We start from the raw sequence: 24,618 nt of genomic DNA on the forward strand, positions 1-24,618 counted from the left end.
GTTAACCCATCCCCCCACCCCCCCTTCTTCCCTCCAACAACCCTCAGTGTGTTCTCTATAGTTAAGAATTGCTGCAGTTTAAAATTTGCTTTCTATTGTACTTATTACTAATTCATGCACAGATTCCTGCAGAGCTTCAAAACTCCCTCCAATATGGCCAGATAAATCAGAAATAATTCCTGCCCCAGTTTTTTTTTTTAACTGAAATATCCCCCTTAAAATCCTGTTTTTGACAACTAATGGATTTTTTTTTAAAGGTTTTATTTATTTATTTGACAGAGATAGAGACAGCCAGCGAGAGAGGGAACACAAGCAGGGGGAGTGGGAGAGGAAGAAGCAGGCTTCCAGCAGAGGAGCCCGATGTGGGGCTCGATCCCATAATGCTGGGATCACACCCTGAGCCGAAGGCAGACGCTTAACCGCTGTGCCACCCAGGCGCCCCGACAACTAATGGATTGATTGACCCTAAACCTAGTGCCTGTCATTCTGGGATTTCCCTTTGTAAATATCTTGGGACTTTTTCCTTTCTGGATCCCATGTTTTTCTTTATCTTGGCTAATTGCCTCATTTTTTGTGGAGCACATAATCCATTGGCTTCCTGAGAAAGTATACACGAGAGGGAAATTTTTTTGACACTTAATTTGTTCGAAAAGCTCTATCTCTTACTTTCCATAAGACAGGTTACTTGAGAATGTAGAATTCTACACTGGAAATAACTTCCCATAGAATTTTGAAGACACTATTCTATAGTCTTCTAGCTTTTTTTTTTTTTAAGATTTTTATTTATTTATTTGTCAGAGACAAGAGAGAGAGAGACAGTGAGCAAGGAGCCTGATGCAGGACTCGATCCCAGGACCCTGGGATCATGGCCCTAGCTGAAGGCAGACGCTTAACTGACTGAGCCACCCAGGTGTCCCTATAGTCTTCTAGCTTTTAAAGTTAATGCTAATGGTCCAATGCCAGTTTGAGTCCTGATCTTCTTTATGGATCTAAGTTTTTCCTCTATAGCAGCTTTTAAGATCTTCTATTAGTCATTGTTTAGAAATTTCAGGAACACATGCTTTAATACACAGGTGTTTCCTTCTTCATTCTTTTGATGACTACTTGGGAGTCTATTTCAATGTAGAAACTCATACTTTCCAGGTCTGAGAAATTTTCTTATATATTTTCTTTGCTTCCCCCCCCATCTTTCTGGAGAGAATAGACCATAATTGATAGTTTTACTTGCAGCCATTTCTTTTTAGTTTTTTCTCTAATACAGGAACCATAGTCTGTTTTACTATAGTTGCTATTTATTTTTCATAAGTTTCATAATTTAATATTCATAATGTCAGAGCACACAACCATTAAATACTTGGTCTCCCTTAAATGTATCAATTATTCTTAGAACCACATATAAGTATATATTCAGTGATCAACATCAGTTAGTCCTTATGCTGATGTCACTTCAATTACTTTTGTTGTCTAAAGATCATTCTTTAGATTAAAGTTCCCCAGGAAGAGTTCATGGCAACAGTATTTCCTTATTCTTAAATGTTCATAGCAGTATGCCTGCAGAGTTCAATTTGGCTAATCATAAAATCCTTGGCTCATTTTCTTCCTTGAGTATTTTATTTTCTTATTTTTATTTTTTAAAGATTTTATTTATTTATTTGACAGGGAGAGAGACAGCCAGTGAGAGAGGGAACACAAGCAGGGGGAATGGGAGAGGAAGAAGCAGCCTTCCTGTGTAAGAGCGTGACGCGGGGCTCGATCCCAGAACTCCGGGATCACGCCCTGAGCCAAAGGCAGTCGCTTAACGACTGAGCCACCCAGGCACCCCCTTCCTTGAGTATTTTAAATATGTATCCCACTATCTGGGAAAAATAGTAAACTATTGTTGAAAAGTCTTCTGACAGTGTGATTACTTTCCCTTACAAATGACTGCCTTTTCTTTCTTTCTTTTTAAAGCTCATTTGTCTTACTCAAATATGTCTTGGTGTTATCCATTCCAGGTAGATTGTCCTGATAAGCTCTGTGCCACTTAAATATGCCAGTTTAAGTGTTAGTTCAGAAGTAGTTCCACAAATTAAAGGTTTTAGTATTTACTTTAGGTTGCTTCTTCAGGGAATCCCCTTATACAGATGTTGGTTTGTCTTGGCCTATCATCTATTTATATCTCTCACTTTCTAATTTTTTTAATATTGTAGGACAGTCTTAAATGTCTGCAAATTCTTTTATGCTCCTTCCTTCAAGGAATAGAACCGAATTTTCCTTATCTTGTGTGAGGGCTAGACTTACTGACTCACTTTTAACAAATAGAATATGATGGAATGGATGGTGAGTGACTAGGTCACCATAGGCCTCACAGCTTTCCCCTTGCTCTCACTCACAAATCATGTGCTCTGGCAAGCCAGCTACCATTTTGTGGAAACACATCAAGCAGCCCCATGAAGAGGCCCGCATGGTGGACCTCAGAAGAGGAGAGTGGGCCAAGACTGCTTCCCTGGCTCAATGGCTCTTCTGTTGTTATTATAAAGAGTTAAACAAGGATGCCTGGGTGGCTCAGGCAGTTAAGCATTTGCCTTTGGCTCAGGTCATGATCTCGGGGTCCTGGGATTGAGTTCCACATCGAGTTCCCTGCTAAGTGGGGAATCTGCTTCTCCCTCTCCCTCTGCTGCTCTCTCTCTCTGTCAAATAAATTAATTAATTAAATCTTTTTTAAAAAATAAAAAATAAAGAGTTAAACAATATTGCCTTGTGCTTTTTGAAACTACCTTCTCTGCCTCCTCCCCTGCTTTATCCGGATCTTCTCTTGCCTCTGCCCACCATGCCTCTGTGCTGCTCCGTGTAGATTCTAACCCCCCCAGACTCTCCTCTGAGAGGGACTTTGTTCTGCAAAGGAGATGGCATTTGTTGGCGCTGAGATGTAATAGAGCCTAGACTGTCCCATACAATCTAACCTTTCTTTTGCCTTCACCGTTAGGAACCCCTTTCCAGCTCTGGCACCGCTCCCCAAAAAGTTCAATTAGCTTTCAATGCTGAGTGGGAACATTTAGATTTTGGGATAAATACCTTTGGCAATTTGATTATGAGTCTGCTGGCACTCAGTGCCACCAGAAGATCTTTTCTTTGCCTGCTTTCTACTGTCTCCTGCCACTGGCTGATATGTGGGTCTTGCTGCTGCGGGTTAATCAGCCCTCTCCTTGTATTTGGAAACTCACAGGATACCTTGTTGCTTTTGTGCATTTATGGTGGTGATGGCCTTTGCTGGAGGGTTAGGTAGATTCGACACGATACCACTTTACTCTTACACAGAAAATATCACATTTTTCATTTCTAGAAGTTCTGTTCTCTGGATTTTCCCTTTCTTACATCTTCTGGTTCTTGGTTTATGGACCCTCCATCAACTCTTAACTCTCTAGGTATAACAGTGATTTTTTAAAAAAAATTTTTTATTCTCCCTATGTTGTCCTTATTTTCTCTAAGTTCCCTTTTTCTTCTTGTTTCTGCATCTCATTTTCATGTCAGTCTTCCCTCCATTATCGTGAGATCTTTGGCCCTTTAAGCATACATAGAATTAGGCATTTTTCACGAGCTCTGTGTGTATATGTAGGACTTCTCAATCAGCGAGCAACTCTGTAATTGCTTGGTGGAGACACTTTTATGTAGATGAAGGATGCCGCACAGTCAATATTGTTTTTCCCAGATTGGTGTGCTCCCATATGCCACCATGGGATGGGGGAAGGAGGAATCAAGCTTGGTTGCCAGAGTGTTCGTAGCAGAACTGAAGGAGAAGTAGGGAGGGGTCTCACGGTTCAATATACAGACCTTACTTAACTTCCCTATCCAATAAGGTACTCAAAACATGACCAGTGTCTGGGTCCAGATCCTCTATATTTCAACTTGTCCTGAAAATAAACTTTCTATCTTTTGCCAAGGTAGGGGAGAGACCATCTCTTGTCTGCCCTGGGGTGAGAAATAAAATTTATTTATTTATTTTTAAGAGAGAGAAAGAAAGAAAGTGTGGGAGCATGAGCGGGGGTGGGTTGGGGGGGTGGTGGGCAGAGGGAGAAACAGAATTCCCACTGAGCAGGGAGCCCGAAGCAGGGACTCTCTCCCAGGACCCTGGAATCATGACCTGAGCTGAAGGCAGACACTTAGCTGACTAAGCCACCCAGGCACCCCAAGAAATAAAATTTAATTGTTTAACCTCTTACAAATCGGGGTACCTGGCTGCTCAGTCATCAGAGCATGTAATTCTTGATTTTGGGTTTGTGGGTTTGAGCCCCACGTTGGATGTAGAGATTACTTAAAAATAAAATCTTCGAACAAACAAAAAAAAACTTCTTAAAAATTTTTAACTAATTACTCTGTTTTCAGTCCACCCACTCACCTCTTCTTCAGAGTTACCTGGTACAATTATTGGCTCATTTACTGAGTCTTTTGGGATACTGAAATTTTAAAAATTTGTTCCCCAACTCTTGCATGCACTTAACTATAAAGTCAGTTAAATTCTTCCTTATACTCTCTAGATTTCAAAATTATGTTGACATTTATCCAGTTCTCTTTGTCCTGAGAGATTTATGAAGGTTTTTTTTTAATCCCTTAATTGTTATATAAGTGTGGTTCAAAAGGAGTGCAGGCAAATACATGTTTACCTCTGCCATTCTCTTAATAAATTCCTCTTCTGCTTAAACTGAGAATAGTAGTATTAACAATAATGCTAGAAATATATTTACAATAATGTGTTTTCTAGAGAAGAGTCCTGAATAGGGCTGAACTAAGCCCATCAGATATATAACTCAAGATACCGCATGCTACCATAATACTTTTTTTTTAAAAATTACAAATTTTTACTTTATACTCATTAAAATATATTTAGGCATGGATTTAAAAGCAATCATATCACACTTGTACATACATAAGGGAAAAAAGCAGAAATTAAGGTATTTCTAAAACCTCCTTACATTTAGTGTTCTAGTCCTCTGAATCATATATATAAAATTTTTAATTGTGGCAAAAAAAACCCCACATAACATAAAATTAACCATCTTCACCATTTAAAAAAAAATTTATTTTAAAGCAATCTTTTGTGAAGCACGTTTTGTGGAGAAAGAAAAATGCATTTTCCTTTAATAAGCAACAGTGAAAATATGATTCACTCTGAAACACTGGATCAGAAATGTTACGTAAGTGTTAAGCCCAAACCTGAGGATGGAAAAGAAAAGGCATTTCTCACTTTGCAAAACTATATAAAAACAGCTTAGACGCAAGAGAAACAACATGCCGAATATGTATTCTCTTTGGAGTTTCACAGCAAATAACCTTATCTAGTGATAATACAGTAAATATCAAAAAGTGATTGCTCAGTGAATGTCGTTAAGTTGAATTGGAGTGCCAGCCCTTCGTTTTCCCAAGGGGCTATTAAACGAATGTGTCTGATCCTAGGAGAAGAGACAAAGCCCAGTTTTTTGCTGCTGTAGTCTGGTTGTTATGTTGTGATCTGCAAATTTCCCAATTCTGTTTCCAGGCTTTGCCTTCACGCTGTGAAACCCAGTGCAGGGACAAGGGGGAATGGAAGGTTTGTGTAAGCCTGAATTGGTATGGGAAGCTGGAGTACTTGTTCAAGTTTGTATATAGAGAGAAATTTCCCGAACACATATTGGGGGAAAAAAAAAGGATGTTTTTAGAGTGAGCGTGGTAACCTACTCCTTACCCACCGTAGGTTAAGCAATGTGCAAATGCCTTATACTTGGTCCTTTTCTACCTCCCTGGCTTCCTGTCTGTTGTTTCTTACCCTTGCCCTTCTCTTCTTTCTGCCTTCCCCCACCGAACTTCTGTTTCCTCTTCTGTCCCCAGAGTCCTGCGTCCTGGGTTGTGTCTTGCCTCTCCCGCCCCCGGCCCTTCCCATTCTGCCTGCAGTACTCTCCCCTGCAGACGACCTGGAGGGGCCTCCCAAGCTGGGTGGGGTTTCTCTTGGGTAAATTACCACATCCTGGAGCACCATCCAGCAGTGTTTTCTTAAGACCTGGAAATGGAAGTCAGCGCATTTAGTGGGGGAAAAAGTGAAAGCATTTAGTGGGATGACAGTCCAGAGCGTGCCTCTCTGTCCGTCTCCAGAAGGTGCGATTCCATGACAACGACCATGGAGGTAAATCTTGGGTGGGGGCCGGAGGGCCCGCGAAGGACAAGGGCCCCTGAGGTGATGGTGGAATCGGGATGGGACAGCCAGGTCTGCTCGTTGTGGCTGGTTTCATTGCCAATGGTCTTTTTGTCTTTCCCACCTAGCCCACTGAGGCTTGGTCAGCTGTGGGGCTGCAGTGGGGGGCTATTGTCTGGTGCCATCATTGTCTGTTCCTGGATAAGCCTGGGCTGCACCCTGCTCTAATTTGAAAAGAAAATGCAAAAAGAAAAAGATGCTCAATTGTGACTTCAAAAATAGTACTCCAGGTGTATAGAATATTCCATCTCCCTGGCATGGAGGTGGGCTCTCCAAGGTCATTTTTAGGAGCCCCTGTGCAAAAGGTTCTTGAGTCATTCTAGAACATAGTATTACAGAAAGACCTATTTTCTTCCCTAAGAGGCCATGAACATTGTAACGTCAAGAATACCTATTAGGCCCTGTCCCAAGGACAGGATCTAAATTTTATTAACAGAATCTAAAGTTCCGGGAGGGCGTGGGGGATGGGGTAACTGGGTGATGGACACTTAGAAGGCACTGGATGTAATGAGCACTGGGTGTTGTGTAAGACTGATGAATCACTCACTCTACTTCTGAAACTAATAATACACTATATGTTAATTAATTGAATTTGAACTTTTGTAAAAAATCCCACCCAAAATCTAAAATTCCATTGACAGTTTTATCCCCAGTCCAAGTATTAAACCCTCCCTTTTATTGTAAGCAAATTCCAGGAGGGTCAGTAGATTGACCCTTTTGAATCTTCAGCCTCAAATCACACCAGACCCATTCCTTACCTCCATTTCACACTTCTTTTGTGCCAGGTAAACCAGAACTCGCTGCTGGAGCCTACCCTAGGCTTTTTCCAGCCTTCTTTCCTGGAGACTTTTGAGCTTGTTTTTTCTGCCTGGGACACTCTTCCTTCTCTTCTCTTTTTAAGCTAACTCCCCAGGCTAAAACCCAGGCTCCAAGTCTGTTCTCCAAGGCAGGAATAGTCGAGGCTTCCCTGATGACCCGGGTCCCTCCTCCCTGGCGGCCCTTACCCCGGTGTGTTCTCTGGCTCGCAGCCAGCTTCCCACCAGGTTAAGCCTCCATCAAAGACCGGAGCTGCGTCTTGCTCCTCATTTAATCTCTCATCTAGAACAGTAACCAACCCAGAGTAGGCTCTGTTTATGGAGTGAGTGGATGTTTCACCGCCAATGTGTTTTTCATGGGGTGGCGGAGCAGGGCTGAGTGGAAAAGGGAAGACGCCAGGAGAAAAAGCTGCAGTACGTGGAGAGAGGAGGCTGGGCTCACTGGAGGCAAGCTCTCCTGGGTGGCAGTTTTGCGAAGGGCCAGTTGAGAGGCATGCTAAAACCCCCTTTTACTGTCGTCCCTTAGAAGGTTACTGTAATTGACGGCTGACATTGCAAACGTATTGACACATTTGATCCATTTGCCAGAGTGGTTTTTAATGACCTGTATCTCGCACAATAAAATAGGGCAAAGTTAAAAACCAGGTTTGCTTTAGATTCGTATCTGCCACCATCTGTCGGTTCCCGGATCTGGGGTTACGTCATTCTTATTTTTACATTAAACATTACCAGTAATAAAAACAAAGAAAAAGGGGAAATAAAAACTCATGTAGGGAAATTCTGATTTCACACAGGCTTGACAGAGTCTTTTTCCTCTCAGTCATCCTAGAACAGAAAACAACAGGAAGATGTCTTACTGAGAAAGACCCCCTTCAACTTGACCATGAGTCAAACACGGAAGAAAAATTCCTCAGATGGAGAAACTAAACCCCGGACTTCATTTGTCAACAAATTCCTCAGGGGCTCCGAATTTATGTCCTCCAAAGCTGAAAACAGAAAAGAGAGCAATGACCTTGAAACAACTGATTTCCACCCCAGCAATGCCGCACAGGAAACAGCCACCTTAGATATGGGTAACCTTCTGACTGCTGTTATTTCTTTATTTTTTTTAAAGTAACGTTTTCCCCTAAAGAGATCATATGGGTTAAACTAAACCTAATCTGAGTCTCTATTCTAAGCATTTACTATGTGACTTAAATGCTTTAAATACTTTGCTAATTTGACTTTTAAATGACCAAAAGTAACATTACAGGAAGGTATAGAGAAAATACCTTGTTTCCTTTCATTCTAACACAAATGATCATTTCTTCAAGATTCTTTTCAGCCTTTCGTTCATATGCATGCATTTATGGTCAGTCAGCCAGTCAACAAACATCGACTGAGTATCTACTGTATGCCAGCCACTGTTGTGTTAGAAATGCAGCCACGAAAAACAGGACCTCGTGTGCACAAAGAACAGAACACAGACATAATTTCAGTGTGATAAGTGATAGGAAGAAAAATAAAGCCGGCTAAGGAGACAGAGAAGGATGGATGAGGTACTGCTCTAGATGGGGTTGTGGGGAAGGAGTCTCTGATTTGGCGGCATTTGAGCAGAGATCTGAATAAAGTAAGCTGAGAATGAATGAATGAATGAATGAATGAATGAATGAGTGAATGAATGAAGAAAGCTAGTCACGTGGATGTCTACGGCAACAGCTTCCCAGGCAAAAGGAACTGTAAGTGCAAAGGCCCGAGGTGGGACTGGGCCTGGTGTGCTTGAGAGCGAGCCCGAGGTCGGGGTGCTGAAGCAAGATGAGAGAGGAGAGAGGACCAGCGCATTGGACTGTCACAGAGGTGCCTGGGGCCAGAGCGAGTATCTTCTGCAGTTATAATAGCTCACAAAGCCCTCTTGAGCTTACATGGAGCTCTGAGCTGACTTCTGGAGCATACGATTATACTGCTCAGTCCCCACATGGCAGACATACATAGAATGATGTTCGTATGCCTAATTTTAACAGCTGCATCAGACTCTATTCCATGCATATGCCATGATTACGTAAGTTCCTTTTCTGCCCTTCAGTGAATACTTTTGTCTTTCCCTCTTGCTTATTCCTGGCTTCATTGTATTTCAGCCTTTTTTTAAAGTATAAATTCTTAGAACAGAGATTACAAATTCAAGGGTTATGAAAATAAATATTGCCAAATCTCTCCGTAAACTATGTGTCATACACAACGCCATTAATATATTATCTATTCGATTAAATGTATTTTTAAACACCTACATACACAGAAGTAGAGAGAACAGCCTAAGGACCCCCCATGATCACTTCCCTCTAACAATTTTCAACCCATGGCCAATTGTGTTTCATTTATACCTACCCTCAATTCTGTCAGATTATTTGCATCGAATACCAAAAATAATATCATTTTATATGAAAATAGAGTAAGTATATTTTAAATATATTTTGGAAATCAGAAGTTAAAGTCTACTTTTTTAAAAGAAGAACAACCTCTATCAGAAAATTATTGATTCTTGCTCTGAAGTAGGAATCGAAGCTTCAGGAACATGGTTCGTGAATACCTGCAACCATGATGAAATTAATAGTGCAAGGCCAGACGCTGCTTATCCCGGCTGGGCAACACTGGCCACTCAACCTTGCATGGCTTCTCCATTTCCACCTCTCCCAAAATTCAGCGGCTCCTAGAGTCATGTCAGTTCTGCCCCTAAAACGGCTCTTGGACCTGGTTCCTCCTCTCCAGTGCTGTTCTGGCTTTCATTGTTTTTTGCCCGGACCACTGGGACAGCTTCCTAACTGATTTCTCTACTTCTAGTCCGGCTCTCCTGCCGACTTGTCCTCCACAGCGCCACAGCGTGCTCTTTCTAAATCACAGATATGATGTCTTTCACCTGCTTAAAATCTTTCTGGAGAAAGTCTACACTGCCAAGCATGGTCTTCAAGGTGCTGCGGTCAGGTGGACCTCCCTTCGTGACCTCCGCCTGCCCCCAGCCTCACGCTCATCCTCGCCTCCTGACGTGCAGATTCACTTGCAGTTTCCTCAACCGGCCACATTCTTGCAAAGGGCTTCCCTGGGCTTACAAAGACTTCCCTTGTGTCACCATCCTTCTTCTGCACCCCTCCCCACCTAGCCCTCCCTCATGCCCACCCACCTGGCTGACTCTCGCTCACCCTTAAGGAGCAATTCATGTACCCCTTCCTCTTGAAAGCTTGCCAACACCTGCCCACGGGCCCTGAGGTACTTACTGTCATACCTTGTGTTCCCATGCTCCCTCCTCACACCTCCACCACTCGTCCCCTCTGTATTGTCAGCATGGCTCCCTTGTCCCTCCTCCATTAGACAGGTAGCTCCTTGAAAACAGGAACTTGTTATCTTGGTTCTCTGTGTGGTGTCACCCATATTACAAACATGTAGTCATGTTTTATGAAACCACTGGGATTCTTGGTTGTTTATAACAAAGAAACTAATCCTTACAGATTTAGGTTGGAAAAGAATTAATGTGAAGATACTGCTTAGCTTACAGAATCACGGGGAGAAGGCGGAAGCTTGGTTCAGCAGTAAAGCAGCCAGGAAAGGCCCTGAATCACTCCACGGAACTGTCCTCTTCATGGAGTGTCAGTCATCCTACCTCAGCCAGTGGGTAGCAACCCTGACTCAACTGTTTTGTATCTTGAGCTGTGACATAAGCTATCCCTTGAAGAAAGGGTTTTATGTATTTAAAAAAATGAACTATATGGTCTATAAGGACGTGTCCAGGGATCACCGACTGGTACTCGTATTTATACTTAGGCATTTGGTTAAGATTTACCATGTTGATTTATTTTGGTCATTAAGGAGCTTTTAAAGCTAATATTCATTCATTCATTCATTCATTCAATTATTTGCTCATTCAACAAATATTTACAGAATACCTCTCATATAAAAGGCACTGCGGAGTCCCATCTTCCTGGGAGACCCCAGTAAATGAAAAGTGAACCAGGCAGGAATTATAGTCTCTATTTTACAGACGAGTAAACCAAGGGTCAAAGAAGTTCAGTGACTTACTCACCTGAGGGACCCATGATTCGAACCAGGTCTTCCACTTATGCTGTCTTAGACTTGCCAGTCCTATCAAACATTACAGAGTGCCCAAGTAGGATGCAGTCTGAGAAGAGATTCCTGAATCTGTCAATTGGTAGGTCACTGCTGGTGACCTTTGAAAAACGGTTTGTTGGGATAGGTGAATGTGGTCACCAGAACATAGAGGGTTAATCGGCAAATGGGGTGAAGTGGGACCAGCAAGCACAAACCACCCTTTCCAAACATTTGACGGTAATTGTGTCCTAACGATAGACAGAACAGCGGCTTGAGAAAACAGAAGCTTTGGTGAGGCAGGAGCTGGAGCATGATTGCAGGTTGAGCCTGTGGAGATAAAAAGCTCAAAAACAGAAGAGAGAAAGCATCAGAGAGCATGCAGAGAGATTTTTTTAACACAAAAATTCAAACACACACACATACATATAATGGACTTTGGAGCAGACTGTTCTGGGTTCAAATTCTGACTCTGTTACTTACTAACTGACAGTCTCTCTGTGTCTCAGGTTCCAAACCTATGAAATAGTGTGATTGTGACTTCTTGCATGAAGTTTACACACAATGTCCTGTACTCACTGGCACATAAGAGTTAGCCTCTCCGCACCTGCCACCCACCACTCTCTTCTGCTCTACCCACAGTTAGAGTTGCCAGACAAAACACACGCAATATTTGGGGCATACTTTTACTAAGCAATGATTCCTTGTCTACTTGAAGTTTAAACTTAATTGGACAGGCTGTTTTTGTTTTTCCTAAATCTGGCAACCCTACCCAAAATAAAATCCGTCGTATCCAATGCATGCTACAAGCGGAAGGCCAGAGTGAAGAGGTAAAATAGTGGGTGGTGCTGCCTCCTACTGGCGGAATGTGGCAACACCAACCATCCCTGCAAAGATGACACCCTATAGGTGTTCTCTTAAAAACAGCCGGGCCCCAGACCCACTTTGGAGGAGAGGTAGGCTTGGTATTACTCTCCTAATATTTAAGTCTAAGCTGCTTACTACTGAAATCCTACTATTAATTTTCACTGCTACCAATGTATTTCCTTTTAGCTATGTGGTTTTATACTTCGCAAGGGTTAGAAGAATATCACTGCACATCTGGAACTTACACTTTGATTATTGGATTCCAGTATACTCTTTTTATATGTTTTAAATTGTCCGTTTTCATCTACAACACCTCCTTAAAGTCACTGTCAGTACCTGCATATTCCTTTTTCCTTACAAAAGTATGATGTATTTTATATGTGTCTTAAATGCTGGCACATACCTATACACAATAGGTGTTCAATAAAAGTAAAGCTTTTCTTATTTTAGTGTTTGCATGTTAGCACAGTGTTAGTACAGAGGAACTTGGTGAGGGGGCCACGTAAGTCGCCTCTAATAACAAGAAGGACAAATGAGGCTTTTTTTTTTTTTATGAGTGCAGGGAGGTCTTTATTTTACATTTAAATCTGTAAGGTTTTTTTTTTTCTAATGTTTTTTTATTATATTATGTTAGTCACCATACAGTACATCCCTGGTTTTTGATGTAAAGTTCGATGATTCATTTAGTTGCGTATAACACCCAGTGCACCATGCAATACGTGCCCTCCTTACTACCCATCACCAGTCTATCCCATTCCCCCACCCCCTCCCCTCTGAAGTCTTCAGTTTGTTTCTCATAGTCCATAGTCTCTCATGTTTCATTCCCCCTTCTGATTACCCCCCTTTTCTTTATCCCTTTCTTCCCCTACCGATCATCCTAGTTCTTATGTTCCATAGATGAGAGAAATCATATGATAATTGTCTTTCTCTGCTTGACTTATTTCACTTAGCATTATCTCCTCCAGTGCCGTCCATGTTGCAGCAAATGTTGAGAATTCGTTCTTTCTGATAGCTGAGTAATATTCCATTGTATATATGGACCACAGCTTCTTAATCCAGTCATCTGTTGAAGGGCATCTCGGCTCCTTCCATGATTTGGCTATTGTGGACAATGCAGCTATGAACATTGGGGTGCATATGGCCCTTCTCTTTACTACGTCTGTATCTTTGGGGTAAACACCCAGTAGTGCAATGGCTGGGTCATAGGGTAGTTCAATTTTTAACTTTTTAAGGGACCTCCACACTGTTTTCCAGAGTGGCTGTACCAACTTGCATTCCCACCAACAATGTAGGAGGGATCCCCTTTCTCCACATCCTCTCCAACAATTGTTGTTTCTTGCCTTGTCTATCTTTGCCATTCTAACTGGCGTAAGGTGGTATCTCAGTGTGGTTTTGATTTGAATTTCCCTGATGGCTAATGATTTTGAACATTTTTTCATGTGTCTGTTAGCCATTTGTATGTCTTCATTGGAAAAGTGTCTGTTCATATCTTCTGCCCATTTTATGATTTGTTTATTTGTTTCTCGTGTATTGAGTTTGAGAAGTTCTTTGTAGATCTTGGATACCAGTCCTTTATCTGTGGTGTCCTTTGCAAATATATTCTCCCATTCCGTGGGCTGTCTCTTAGTTTTTTTGACTGTTTCCTTGGCTGTGCAGAAGCTCTTTATCCTGATAAAGTCCCATAAGTTCATTTTATCTTTTATTTCTCTTGCCTTTGGAGATGTGTCGTGAAAAAGGTTGCTCTGGCCGATGTCATAGAAGTTGTTGCCTATGTTCTCCTCTAGAATTTTGATGGATTCCTGTCTCACATTGAGGTCTTTCATCCATTTGGAGTTTATTTTTGTGTATGGTGTGAGAGAGTGGTCAAGTTTCATTCTTTTGCATGTAGCTGTCCAATTTTCCCAGCACCATTTATTGAAGAGACTGTCTTTTTTCCACCGGATGTTTTTTCCTGCTTTATCAAAGATTAGTTGCCCAAAGAGCCGAGGGTCCATTTCTGGGTTCTCTATTCTGTTCCATTGGTCGATGTGTCTGTTTTTGTGCCAGTACCATGCTGTCTTTGTGATCACAGCTTTGTAGTACAGCTCGAAATCCGGCATTGTGATGCCCCCAGCTTTGTTTTTCCTTTTCAACAGTTCCTTGGAGATTCGGGGCCTTTTCTGGTTCCATACAAATTTAAGGACTATTTGTTCCAGTTCTTTGAAAAATGTCCTCGGTATTTTGATCGGGATAGCATTGAAAGTGTAGATTGCTCTGGGTAGTATGGACATTTTAACTATGTTAATTCTTCCAATCCATGAGCATGGAATATTTTTCCATCTTTTTATGTCTTCCTCAATATCTTTCAAAAGTGATCTATAGTTTCTAGGATATAGGTCCTTTACGTCTCTGGTTAAGTTAATTCCAAGGTAACGTATGGTTTTTGGTGTTATTGTAAATGGGATGGATTCCCTAATTTCTCTTTCTTCAGTCTCGTTATTCGTGTATAGAAATGCAACTGATTTCTGGGCATTGATTTTGTATCCTGCCACCTTACTGAATTGTTCTATAACTTCTAATAGTTTGGGAGTGGATTCCTTTGGGTTTTCCATATAGAGTATCATGTCATCTGCAAAGAGAGACAGTTTGACTTCTTCTTTGCCGATTTGGATACCTTTGATCCCTTTTTGTCTTCTGATTGCTGTTGCAAGGACTTCTAGTACTATGTTGAATAATAGTGGCGAGAGTGGGCATCCTTGTCGTGTTCCTGATCTTAAGGGAAAGGCTTCCAGCTTTTCCCCATTGAGAATAATGCTTGCAGTAGGCTTTTCATAGATGGCTTTTATGAGATTGAGAAATGTACCCTCTATTCCTACACTCTGAAGGGTTTTAATCAGGAAAGGATGCTGTATTTTGTCAAATGCTTTTTCTGCATCAATTGAGAGGATCATATGGTTCTTGAGTCTTTTCTTGTTGATATGATGTATCACATTGATTGATTTGCGAGTGTTGAACCATGCTTGCATCCCAGGTATGAATCCCACTTGGTCATGATGGATAATCCTTTTAATGTACTGTTGGATTCTATTAGCAAGGATCTTGTTGAGGATTTTGGCATCCATATTCATTAGAGAAATCGGTCTGTAATTCTCCTTTTTGAGGGGGTCTTTGCCTGGTTTGGGGATCAAGGTAATATTAGCCTCATAGAATGAGTTTGGTAGCTTTCCTTCTGTTTCTATTTTTTGAAATAGCTTTAGGAGAATAGGTATTATTTCTTCTTTGAATGTTTGGTAGAATTCCCCAGGAAAACCGTCCGGGCCTGGAGTTTTGTTTTTTGGAAGGTTGTTTATCACTGTTTCAATCTCTTCATAATTAATTGGCCTGTTTAAAAAATCGATTTCTTCCTGTTTCAGTCTTGGTAGTTTATAGGTTTCCAGGAAGTCGTCCATCTCTTCCAGATTGCTTAATTTATTGGCATAAAGCTGTTGATAAAAGTTTCTAACAATCCTTCCGATTTCATTGGTGTGGGTTGTGACCTCTCCTTTTTCATTCATACTTTTATTAATTTGGGTCCTTTCTCTATTCTTTTGGATAAGTCTTGCAGTGGTCTGTCAATTTTATTAATTCTCTCAAAGAACCAGCTTCTAGTTCAAATGAGGCTTTCTGAGTGTATTCTTGTGGCAGGGAGGGTGGTGGAGAAAAGCTCTCCCAGCACTCCCCTCCCTGGATCTGTCCATTGAATGGTCTAGGAGTCGAGCAGCGTTTCATTGGCTCCCAGCAGCCAACTGAAGCTCCCAGCAGTGGTCGCAGTGTTTCCTCTTCTTCACCTGCGTGGTCAAATACCTGTGCTCCCCACCTGGCCTGAGCGCGGCTCTGTGTCCCTCAGCAGCGCTCCGCTTAATCGCTGTGCGAATGAGTTCGCCGCTTCGTCCGGGAAGACAACACTGTCTACACGCTGCGAAGCCCCTGTCAGGCTGTGAAAGAAGAGCCCCTGAGGTCCTCCGTTTCCTTGCTAAGAAGAGGGTCACTGGAGTGATCAGTGTCCAGCACCCGGAGGCAGGACAGGGGTCAAGTTCTGTGTCTGGTAGAGGCTTCCCCTTCGGGTAGAGCTTTCGCAAAGGACCCGCTCAGGATTGCTGTTGGTCTGTTGACCTGTCTTACTGTGATCACAATGCATCGTTAATACGATATGTCGTTCACGGCGAGTTCTTCTTTATTCTTACAACGTAGCTCAGCCTCTCGCTTCAGAAGTGGAATTGGGATCCAGGCTGGAGAAAAACGAGCCGTTCCTGCGGAAGCTGGGCACGACGGCTGTGGACAGGTGCCTGGATCTGAACAACTGCAGACTGACGGCAGCGGACGTGAGGGAAGCGGGTCTGTATGCGGCTGACTTTGCACGGAGGGCCTCGGGAGCCCTCGGGTTGAGTGAGCGGGCAGCACACACTCATTACTCACCCTGGCAACCCAAGGTCTCGGGGCGCCCCAGACAGCTCAGGAATACCAGCTGCGCCACTATTTTTTTTTTTAAACAAGCTAATTGATCCTTCCTCAAGCTTCGAAGATTTGAGCCAAGTTTAGGAGGAAGGTTCATTTGCCTGCTTGTTCCTCCTGAGAATTTTACCTCCCTAGTGATTGCTCCGTACTCCCTGAAAAACATTTGTCTTGCACACAATATGGTATAAACGCGTGCAACTCATCCACAAAGCTGGGCCCCGCTGGGAATGTCAAGGGGTGTTGTGCTCAATTATGTGTGGACTGAAAGCGGAACTACCAGCAATTGTTGTTTACAACTTGTGTGCTCAACAGCGTGACCACCACTTGTCTCACGCAAGCAGGCGTCTGGTTGTGAAGACGCCCCTCCCCACACAACTATTACCGCCTTTCTTTCTTTCTTTTTTTAAAAGATTTTATTTATTTATTTGACAGAGATAGAGACAGCCAGCGAGAGAGGGAACACAAGCAGGGGGAGTGGGAGAGGAAGAAGCAGGCTCATAGCGGAAGCCTGATGTGGGGCTCGATCTCATAACGCCGGGATCACGCCCTGAGCCGAAGGCAGACGCTCAACCGCTGTGCCACCCAGGCGCCCCACTATTACCGCCTTTCTTTTTCCCTTTTTCTCAGAGACCTTGAGTCGAGTCTTTCATCAAACTAGATGTGTCTGCCAGCACAGACGTATCAAAAGAACTGAATCATGAGTGAGGGGGTCCTTGACTATTTTATTTAAATTCCATGCCATTATTGTGGGCACCTCTCTTTAGAGAGAACCCTACCCGTGTCTGTGTTTCCAGATGCCTGTTCAGCAGAATCACTGGCAGAGCTTGTGTTCACTTGAGTTCAACCCAAACCTACCGGCTTGGAGTCTCTGAGAGCGGGCCCCAGCAATCTTGTTTTTAATTTTTGTTCCTTCTTAATGTGTTCAATAGACTTTTATGCTTTATAAAGTTAGGATTTTGGTGAGCAAGTTGAAATTGAAGACTAGTAAAACAACAAAAAGCAAAAACAAATTTCACTCCTAAGCATGGCCTCAGGATTTTGGACGCTGCTGTGCCTATAACTGTAAGAGCTCAGCTTGCTACTTCTGACTGCTGCCCTTAACCTTCAAGACAGATATTTAAAAGCAAACAAGTGAAGATGCTCTACCACTCTAAGTTGGCATTTCCACTCTTGAGTCTCGTTGCTTCAGGAGATAAAGATGGCCTTAGCGAATCTTTTTCATAGACAGTAACGTCACTTTTAATGAGCAATGGCAGACACTCAGAGAAAGTTCCAGTCAGGCTTTGGGCCTGTCTAAGCCTCCACACGTTGGCCTATTTAAATACAATGGGAGCTTTTTAAGGTGGTGATACCCAGGTAATCATGATTTAAAGGAAGGGTAACAGGTACCCTCAATCTCACCAATCCTGGCCAACATTGCAGTCCTCCAGCTTTCAGCCCAAGGATCCAATGGGATGAAGGGGTGAGGGATGTCAGAATGTTTTGCAAAATAAAGGTCTAGTATACATATCACAGTGGCAGTGGTAGTAACAGTAGAATGACCATTTCTGCTACAATAAAGGCGCTCCTATGAAATCTTATCAAGATATCACTACATTTTTTGGAGTGCATTTTCTTGGCAGAAATGGAAAGTATCCTAGGAAATAGGAAATGTAAACACCACTCTCTCCCCAATTGCATGGCTGAGGGATCCCTGCTTTGCTAAAAGCCAGCATGTCCACCCCTCCCTTCTATCTTATAGTGCAATAGGCATTGATCCTATTTACTACCAATCGCACATTACAGATGCAAATCTGTATATCCTCTTGTTTGTTTCCAGTTGCTTTGCTGCCTCTTCTCCCAGACTTGGAAAAACTGGATATTTCCTGGAATGATTCTGTAGGTGGAAACCTCCACTTGGTTACCCAGCAAATGCATCTCGTCAGCAAGCTAAAAATCCTGAGGCTGGGAAGCTGCAGACTTACCATGGATGATGTTCGAGCCCTGGGTATGATGAATGTTTCGCTGGAAGCAGCTTTCAAGTGTCAAGGGCAAACTATCTGGGTCACACCCCCTCGGGTGCTCATGGATGAGAGCACATGGATGATGGAATGCCATGCTGAGCACTTACATAACTTCTAAAAAGCTACGCAGCCCGTACCTACCAGCACCGTGGTAAGCCCCAGGATAGAGAAGGGAACACAGCTGGGCAGATGGATACCTGCTCTCATGGAATTTAAATGGAGATAATTTATCAAATTTGCTTACTCTCGATCTGTTACTTGTCTGTAAAATTGAGGAGTTGGGGATAGATAATGATTATTTTCCAATTCCAAAATAATCTTTTCTTTTTTCCCATTCCCATTTTTAAAAAAATTGATCAAAACAAATAAAAGCAATGTTTTTTTTTTTTAAAGATTTTATTTATTTATTCGACAGAGATAGAGACAGCCAGTGAGAGAGGGAACACAAGCAGGGGGAGTGGGAGAGGAAGAAGCAGGCTCATAGCTGAAGAGCCTGATGTGGGGCTCGATCCCATAACGCCGGGATCACGCCCTGAGCCAAAGGCAGACGCTTAACCGCTGTGCCACCCAGGCGCCCCAAAAGCAATGGTTTAAATAGAACTGGAACCTCAGTTAAGTTAGTTTATATACTGAACACAGAATAACACAGAAGTAGGATAAAATCTGTCATGCTCCTGACCCAGCTCTTTACTACAATCCTTGCTGGTGTTAGATGCCATTCATATTTTTAAATTCTTTTGGTCTGAAGCTTCTTATTTCAGTGACGTATTTTGATCATTTACATCTCTGCAAAGATTTTTGTAAAAACAACACAATTCATGTCAAATGTCTTCTCTCTGATCTTCTGCAGAAAGCCAGGGTCAGTTGATGCCCTCTGGCCCACCCTCCTGTAGCTGAGGAGAAACGCCATACATCTCAGAGCTGGCCAGGTCTTAGCTCAAATTCCACCCCCATGGACAAATTATTTAAACTTCCCGAGCTTCAGCTTTCTTATTTCTGAAATGGGTTTGATATCCACCTCAAAAAACTATTGTGAGGATTAAATGATTTCTGCGAAGCGCTTACTACATGCCTGGCACATAGTGCGTGCTCAAGAACGGAGAGCTCCTCCTTCCACTACTCCCCCGCTCACAGTTAACTTTCAGTGGTTTTATGTGATCAGTTGAACCTCACTGGTTAGCAGCTGGTTACTGTGTAGCTGAGCTGCAAATTTAACTCACTGTTACTCGGGTGAAGAGAAAATGTAGTTTCCTTCTTTTCTGCGATTAATCTAATTTTTGTTCATGATCTTTCATCCTTAAGAAATCAGGAAATGGAATTTCTGCCTTGGGACTCGCTCCAAACTTCTCCGGCTCAGGAGGGAGTCTGCATCTTTGCTGCTAGGATGTTTTGTAACCTGTTCCCTTTTCCCGTCTGGAAGGGCTTCTGCACTTTCCCCCATCAGAAGGGAGCCTTGATGGCAGATGGGGTACAGGGAGAATAAATGGTTTAATGATAAGACACCATCAGTCAAGAGGCGTCCCAACATTATTATACCCGTTACCACTGCTTAGTGTAGGACGACAGGTGCGTGGCTCCCCAGCACCAGGTGCACTGCAGACACTCTGATCGGTCACACTCTCTGTCCCTGCTGCTGAGGAGTGCTTCAGGGCTATCGAATGCCACCCCAACTGACTGGCGATGGCACACAAAATGGCACCTGCGCTGGGAGATCATGCATCTTAACGTGAGGCTCCTGGACTCCTGAAAGCTAGGTCCACACAAGGAATAGCCAACGGTAGAAGTCCAAGTCCGGTAGTGGATCGTGGAGGAGAGCCTTCTAGACACAGGGACTTTCTAGTACTCTTGTTTGGTGTGGAGATTGACTCTGCACATTGAGAAAGTACGTTTCCTATGTGTGCTTCTCCACCCTGCTCTACCCAAGGCAATGGAAGTCATTCCTAAGGCTGATTTCCCTGGTCACGTCCCTGCTCTCTCCCAGCGTCCATTCCAGCCCGCAGATGCTTTCGTCTGCAAAAGGGTTTCAGAAATGTCAAGTCCCACCCCTTTCTCCTCCTCTACCCTCCAAGGTTGCATGGCTGTTAGGAGCTGCCAGCACCGTATGCTTTATTACTTGTTCTCTGGGGGGCTCGGTTTAGTTGTATGTGGTATTCTTGATGTCAAAGTGAGCTTTACCCTCATGGTGGCCAGTGCCCTGCTTGGCCGCACCTGGTCCTCTGGCCCAGCTTCCCAGTGATGCTGACCGCAGACAGGGTGGAGGAGAGAAAGTAGTTGGAAGAGTACAAGCATTTACTACCACAAAAACAACTCAGTGAAACCACCCTACTGGCAGGTGGGGTTTGCTTTACAAAGATTTTTGTACATTGGCATGGCTTCTGAACTTTGGAGGGACTAGAATCGCCGTGCCTGTAAATACAGAGGCTCAGCCTGCTGGGAACGGTCTGCGCTGTTCCTCGGCACCTAACCAGTCCCTGGCCCGGCCATTATCATTCCATAAATAATGCTTGTGCTGATTTTGAGGTGGATTCCCTGCTTTGTGGATTAGCAATCGACCCCATCTTCGGGCTGTTTTGTAACAGGAGAAGCACTCGAGGTGATACCCGACCTGGAAGAGCTGAACTTGTCCTGGAACAGTGAAGTGGGAGGAAACTTACCTCTGACCCTCCAGAAGTTCCAAGAAGGGAGCAAGATACAAACACTTGAGCTTGTGGATTGTGACCTCACATCTGAAGATGGGGCATTTGTGGGTAAGTGGGATTTGGAAGAGTCCTCCCCAGAAAATAAATGTGAAGATGCCCATGATCAGACAGCCTGAGAGTCAAAGGGTCCAAGTTGGCTGTGTTTTCTCTTGCCCTGAATTGGAAGAGTGGCTCCCCATGGCCCCAGGTCACATGAGGCTTCCCTCCCCCTCCTGCCCCAGCATTCACACCCTGCATTTTTACTGAGTTGCCCTTCTCATTTGGATTCACTTCTCTCTAGGTCAGTTGCTACCCATGATGCAAAATCTCGAAGTCCTTGATCTTTCCATTAACAGAAACATCGGTGCAAGTCTGAACAGTATTGCTCAGGGATTAAAAAGTACCTCAAATCTGAAAGTGCTAAAGTTACATTCATGTGGACTATCACAAGAGAGTGTCAGACTACTGGGTGAGTTAGCAATGACTGAGGTTTTTATACACATATAAATTTTACTTATTTATTTATTTTTTATTTTTTTATTTTTTTTAAAGATTTTATTTATTTATTTGACAGAGATAGAGACAGCCAGCGAGAGAGGGAACAACAAGCAGGGGGAGTGGGAGAGGAAGATGCAGGCTCATAGCGGAGGAGCCTGATGTGGGGCTTGATCCCATAACGCCGGGATCACGCCCTGAGCCGAAGGCAGATGCTTAACTGCTGTGCCACCCAGGCGCCCCCACATACGTAATTTTAGTTTGTATTTAATTTAAGCTGTTAGGAAATTCAACAAAATATACACAAGGGTTATACTGGGGAATGAGATTATGGGTAATTTAAATCTTCTTTGTTTTATTCTTTTCTAAATCTTTTACAGTAAGCATACACTTTTATGATTCTAAAAATTACCTCTTAAAATGGCTACCTCTGAAAAGGCCAGAATATTCTGGGTTTGAGATAGACACTGGGCAAAAGAAAAGTTATGTGCTATGAAAGCTCTCCATTTTTCTCTTACTTTTGAAAATGTCAGCATTATTTTATGCTCAGTAGTAGGAAGGAACCGGTACTGATAAAAAGAATAGATTCAGTGGCATCTGTAGGGAGAATGTGACATGAAATTGCGTGTTCTCCTTTGACTTACAGAGCCTACAATATCCTTCTTGCTGGCAGTTTGAGTAAGTCTAGAATTCTGGGAAATGCCAATGCTCAGCGTGGGAGGAGGAGAACTATCAGTTGCAGGGTTCCACCAAAGCCACTGTCAGTCGATGCAGATTATGGGGTGGGGGTGGGGGAATTTGAAGCCACTGTCAAGTCCGAGGAGGGCCAGATGGTAGGAAGTCTAAAGTTATTCGTCCATCTTGGCTTTTCTCAACCCAGTATATTTTCTCTATCTCCCTTTCTCCACACCTACACCCTCCCCTGTTCCACACCTGCCTTCCATCTTCTAACTTGTCAGAATGGGACTTTTGACTTTCTTTGTAGATGCCACTTTTAGGTATTTGTGTGAACTGAAGAAATTAGACCTTTCCTGCAACAGGGAGCTGGGCGGAGGTTTTGAGGACTCATCAGCTCAGTTGGTCACACTGGAGCGTCTAGAAGTTTTGGATCTTCACCAGTGCTCCCTAACGGCAGATGACGTGGCGTCGCTGAGTAAGTGTGAACGACAGAGCCACGGAAAGACTTTTGGAACCTCAGTATATGTTTGGAACTTGGCAAATTTGAGGTGTCCCCTTAAACTTACTGTTTATGAAGTTACAAAAGCATCAAATCATAAATGTTCCGTGAGTGCCCCAATATTGTATTTGGCATGTGTTACATGCCCAGGAAATGTTAGTGAATCTAAATTCTCATATACACATTTGTAAATGATGGATGCGGCGCCTGGTGGAGAAAATTTTGAATATATGTTAGTTTAGAAATGACTCTGTTAGTCACAAAGTTTGTTTCAAACAGGGATGTAGAGAGAAAGCCAAACAAAGGGCATTGAGGCTTTCTGACTAATGAGTGAAGTCAAGCCCCTTAGGTACAAATGAAATTACAGAAGAATTTAGGGTGGTGCACCACGGGTCTACGTTATAACTTCAGGTGTCTACACTTACTTTCCACCGTAGACATGATCCTGTCATTATAACAGGTAATGTATAAATGCAGTTTCCCATAACGGCGTGAGCGCAGCCTTGCCATTAAGGGTTTAATTCCATCTGTGGCCACAGTCAACTTTCAAAACACCTCCAGAATCTCACCACAGCTCACCTTCTGGACCTCTGCCACCCTGGTCTAGGCCACCGTCATCTCATGCCCAGATTACCGCGAGTCCAAATGGTCTCCTTGTTCATCCTCTGTCGTTCTGACTTTGTTCCCTAGCCTCCCCCTCCTCGACTCAACCCCAGCCACTTGCCTGGGCTCTGTCCCTGGGGCCTTTGGCCTTGCTCACTGTCCAGATCACCAGCACCCCCTGTGTAGGGAGCCCCTTCAGTGTCTCTCCTTTGTTTAGGTACAGGGACTAGCATATAGTTGGCACCAGGAAATGCTTGTTGAATATGATCGAATGAATGAATCAATTAAGAATAAGAGTAAAAAGAATTTTTTAGTTGTTTTTAGTACAATTGGGGAAGGAAAAGAGTAAAATAGGCTCTTAGGTCGAATATCTATTATTTTAGACCTGCTAAATTACATTTGGGACTCATGCCTCAATATGGAAAACTGAGAAAAGTTCAAGGCTTTTATAATGATTTTAAAGGAACAAAACAAGCCGTTTCTGAGCTCCAGATGGAGCGTACGGGGTATCACCGTCCCCTTTATGTCTGAGCGTCACACCGGGAGGAGACACTCCTGAATTATTGGTGCACCTGTTCCAAAGAATGAATTTCCCTTGATATAACCGAATAACATGAATATCGCCTCTCATCTTGTTACCAGAGGAAGGTTCCAGGGCTACAGGGACCCCAGCTGTTACCGCTAGCATAACAGAAGCATCAGCTTCTCTCACCACATTCTCAGCCACGAACACAAGTGAACAGCCCTGGGAAGCTAATGATTATTTAAGAACTGTAGCAAATTGCATCGTTCTCCTACTGCCTAATTTTGAGAAGATGGAAATGAAAATACATTCCGTTTATACCTTATGAGGTTAAATAACTCACCATTCTTTTATCTGATCATTTTAGATAGCTCCAAAGAAATGGAATTACAGGTTGTTTAGCCAACAACTTTGATTCATCATCTAGTCATAGGAGGCACTGTGCCATGGGCTAAGCGAAAATCATAGTCCAGGAGCCCCAGTCTGGTAGGGACAGGAATAAACCAACTACATGTGAAGAGGAAGAAACCGTTACATCTGTTGGGATCCCACCTGCCTGCCTTCCTTTCCCTCCCACCCTCCATCCCTGCTTCCACAAATGTCTGTGCCTCCGGTGTTCTAGATTCTTCGCACACTCAGGAGGACGCAGGCCCCACAGACAGAGCTCACCTTCAGTGAGGGAGGACAGAAAACAAACAAACAAAAATAAAT

General features: G+C 43.1%; 1 protein-coding gene across 3 annotated transcripts in view; it reads left to right on the forward strand.

Annotated features, from left to right (window-relative positions):
• The first annotated feature begins 5,885 nt into the window (after positions 1-5,885).
• The window catches only part of LRRC31 (leucine rich repeat containing 31), a 39,862-nt gene continuing 21,129 nt past the window's right edge, over positions 5,886-24,618 (forward strand). For 2 of the 3 annotated variants that reach the window (XM_034663191.1, XM_034663196.1), the window contains exons 1-7: positions 5,886-6,133; positions 7,838-8,090; positions 16,165-16,308; positions 18,248-18,415; positions 21,011-21,178; positions 21,411-21,578; positions 22,590-22,757. In XM_034663191.1, coding sequence (XP_034519082.1) covers positions 7,901-8,090; positions 16,165-16,308; positions 18,248-18,415; positions 21,011-21,178; positions 21,411-21,578; positions 22,590-22,757 — 1,006 coding nt within the window. In that variant the 5' untranslated portion in view covers positions 5,886-6,133; positions 7,838-7,900. The remainder of the gene's footprint in view (positions 6,134-7,837; positions 8,091-16,164; positions 16,309-18,247; positions 18,416-21,010; positions 21,179-21,410; positions 21,579-22,589; positions 22,758-24,618) is intronic. The other variant, XM_034663200.1, reaches the window with a different exon arrangement.

The sequence above is a fragment of the Ailuropoda melanoleuca genome, chromosome 1, assembly GCF_002007445.2.
Source record: "Ailuropoda melanoleuca isolate Jingjing chromosome 1, ASM200744v2, whole genome shotgun sequence".
NCBI classification, from domain to species: Eukaryota; Metazoa; Chordata; class Mammalia; order Carnivora; family Ursidae; genus Ailuropoda; species Ailuropoda melanoleuca.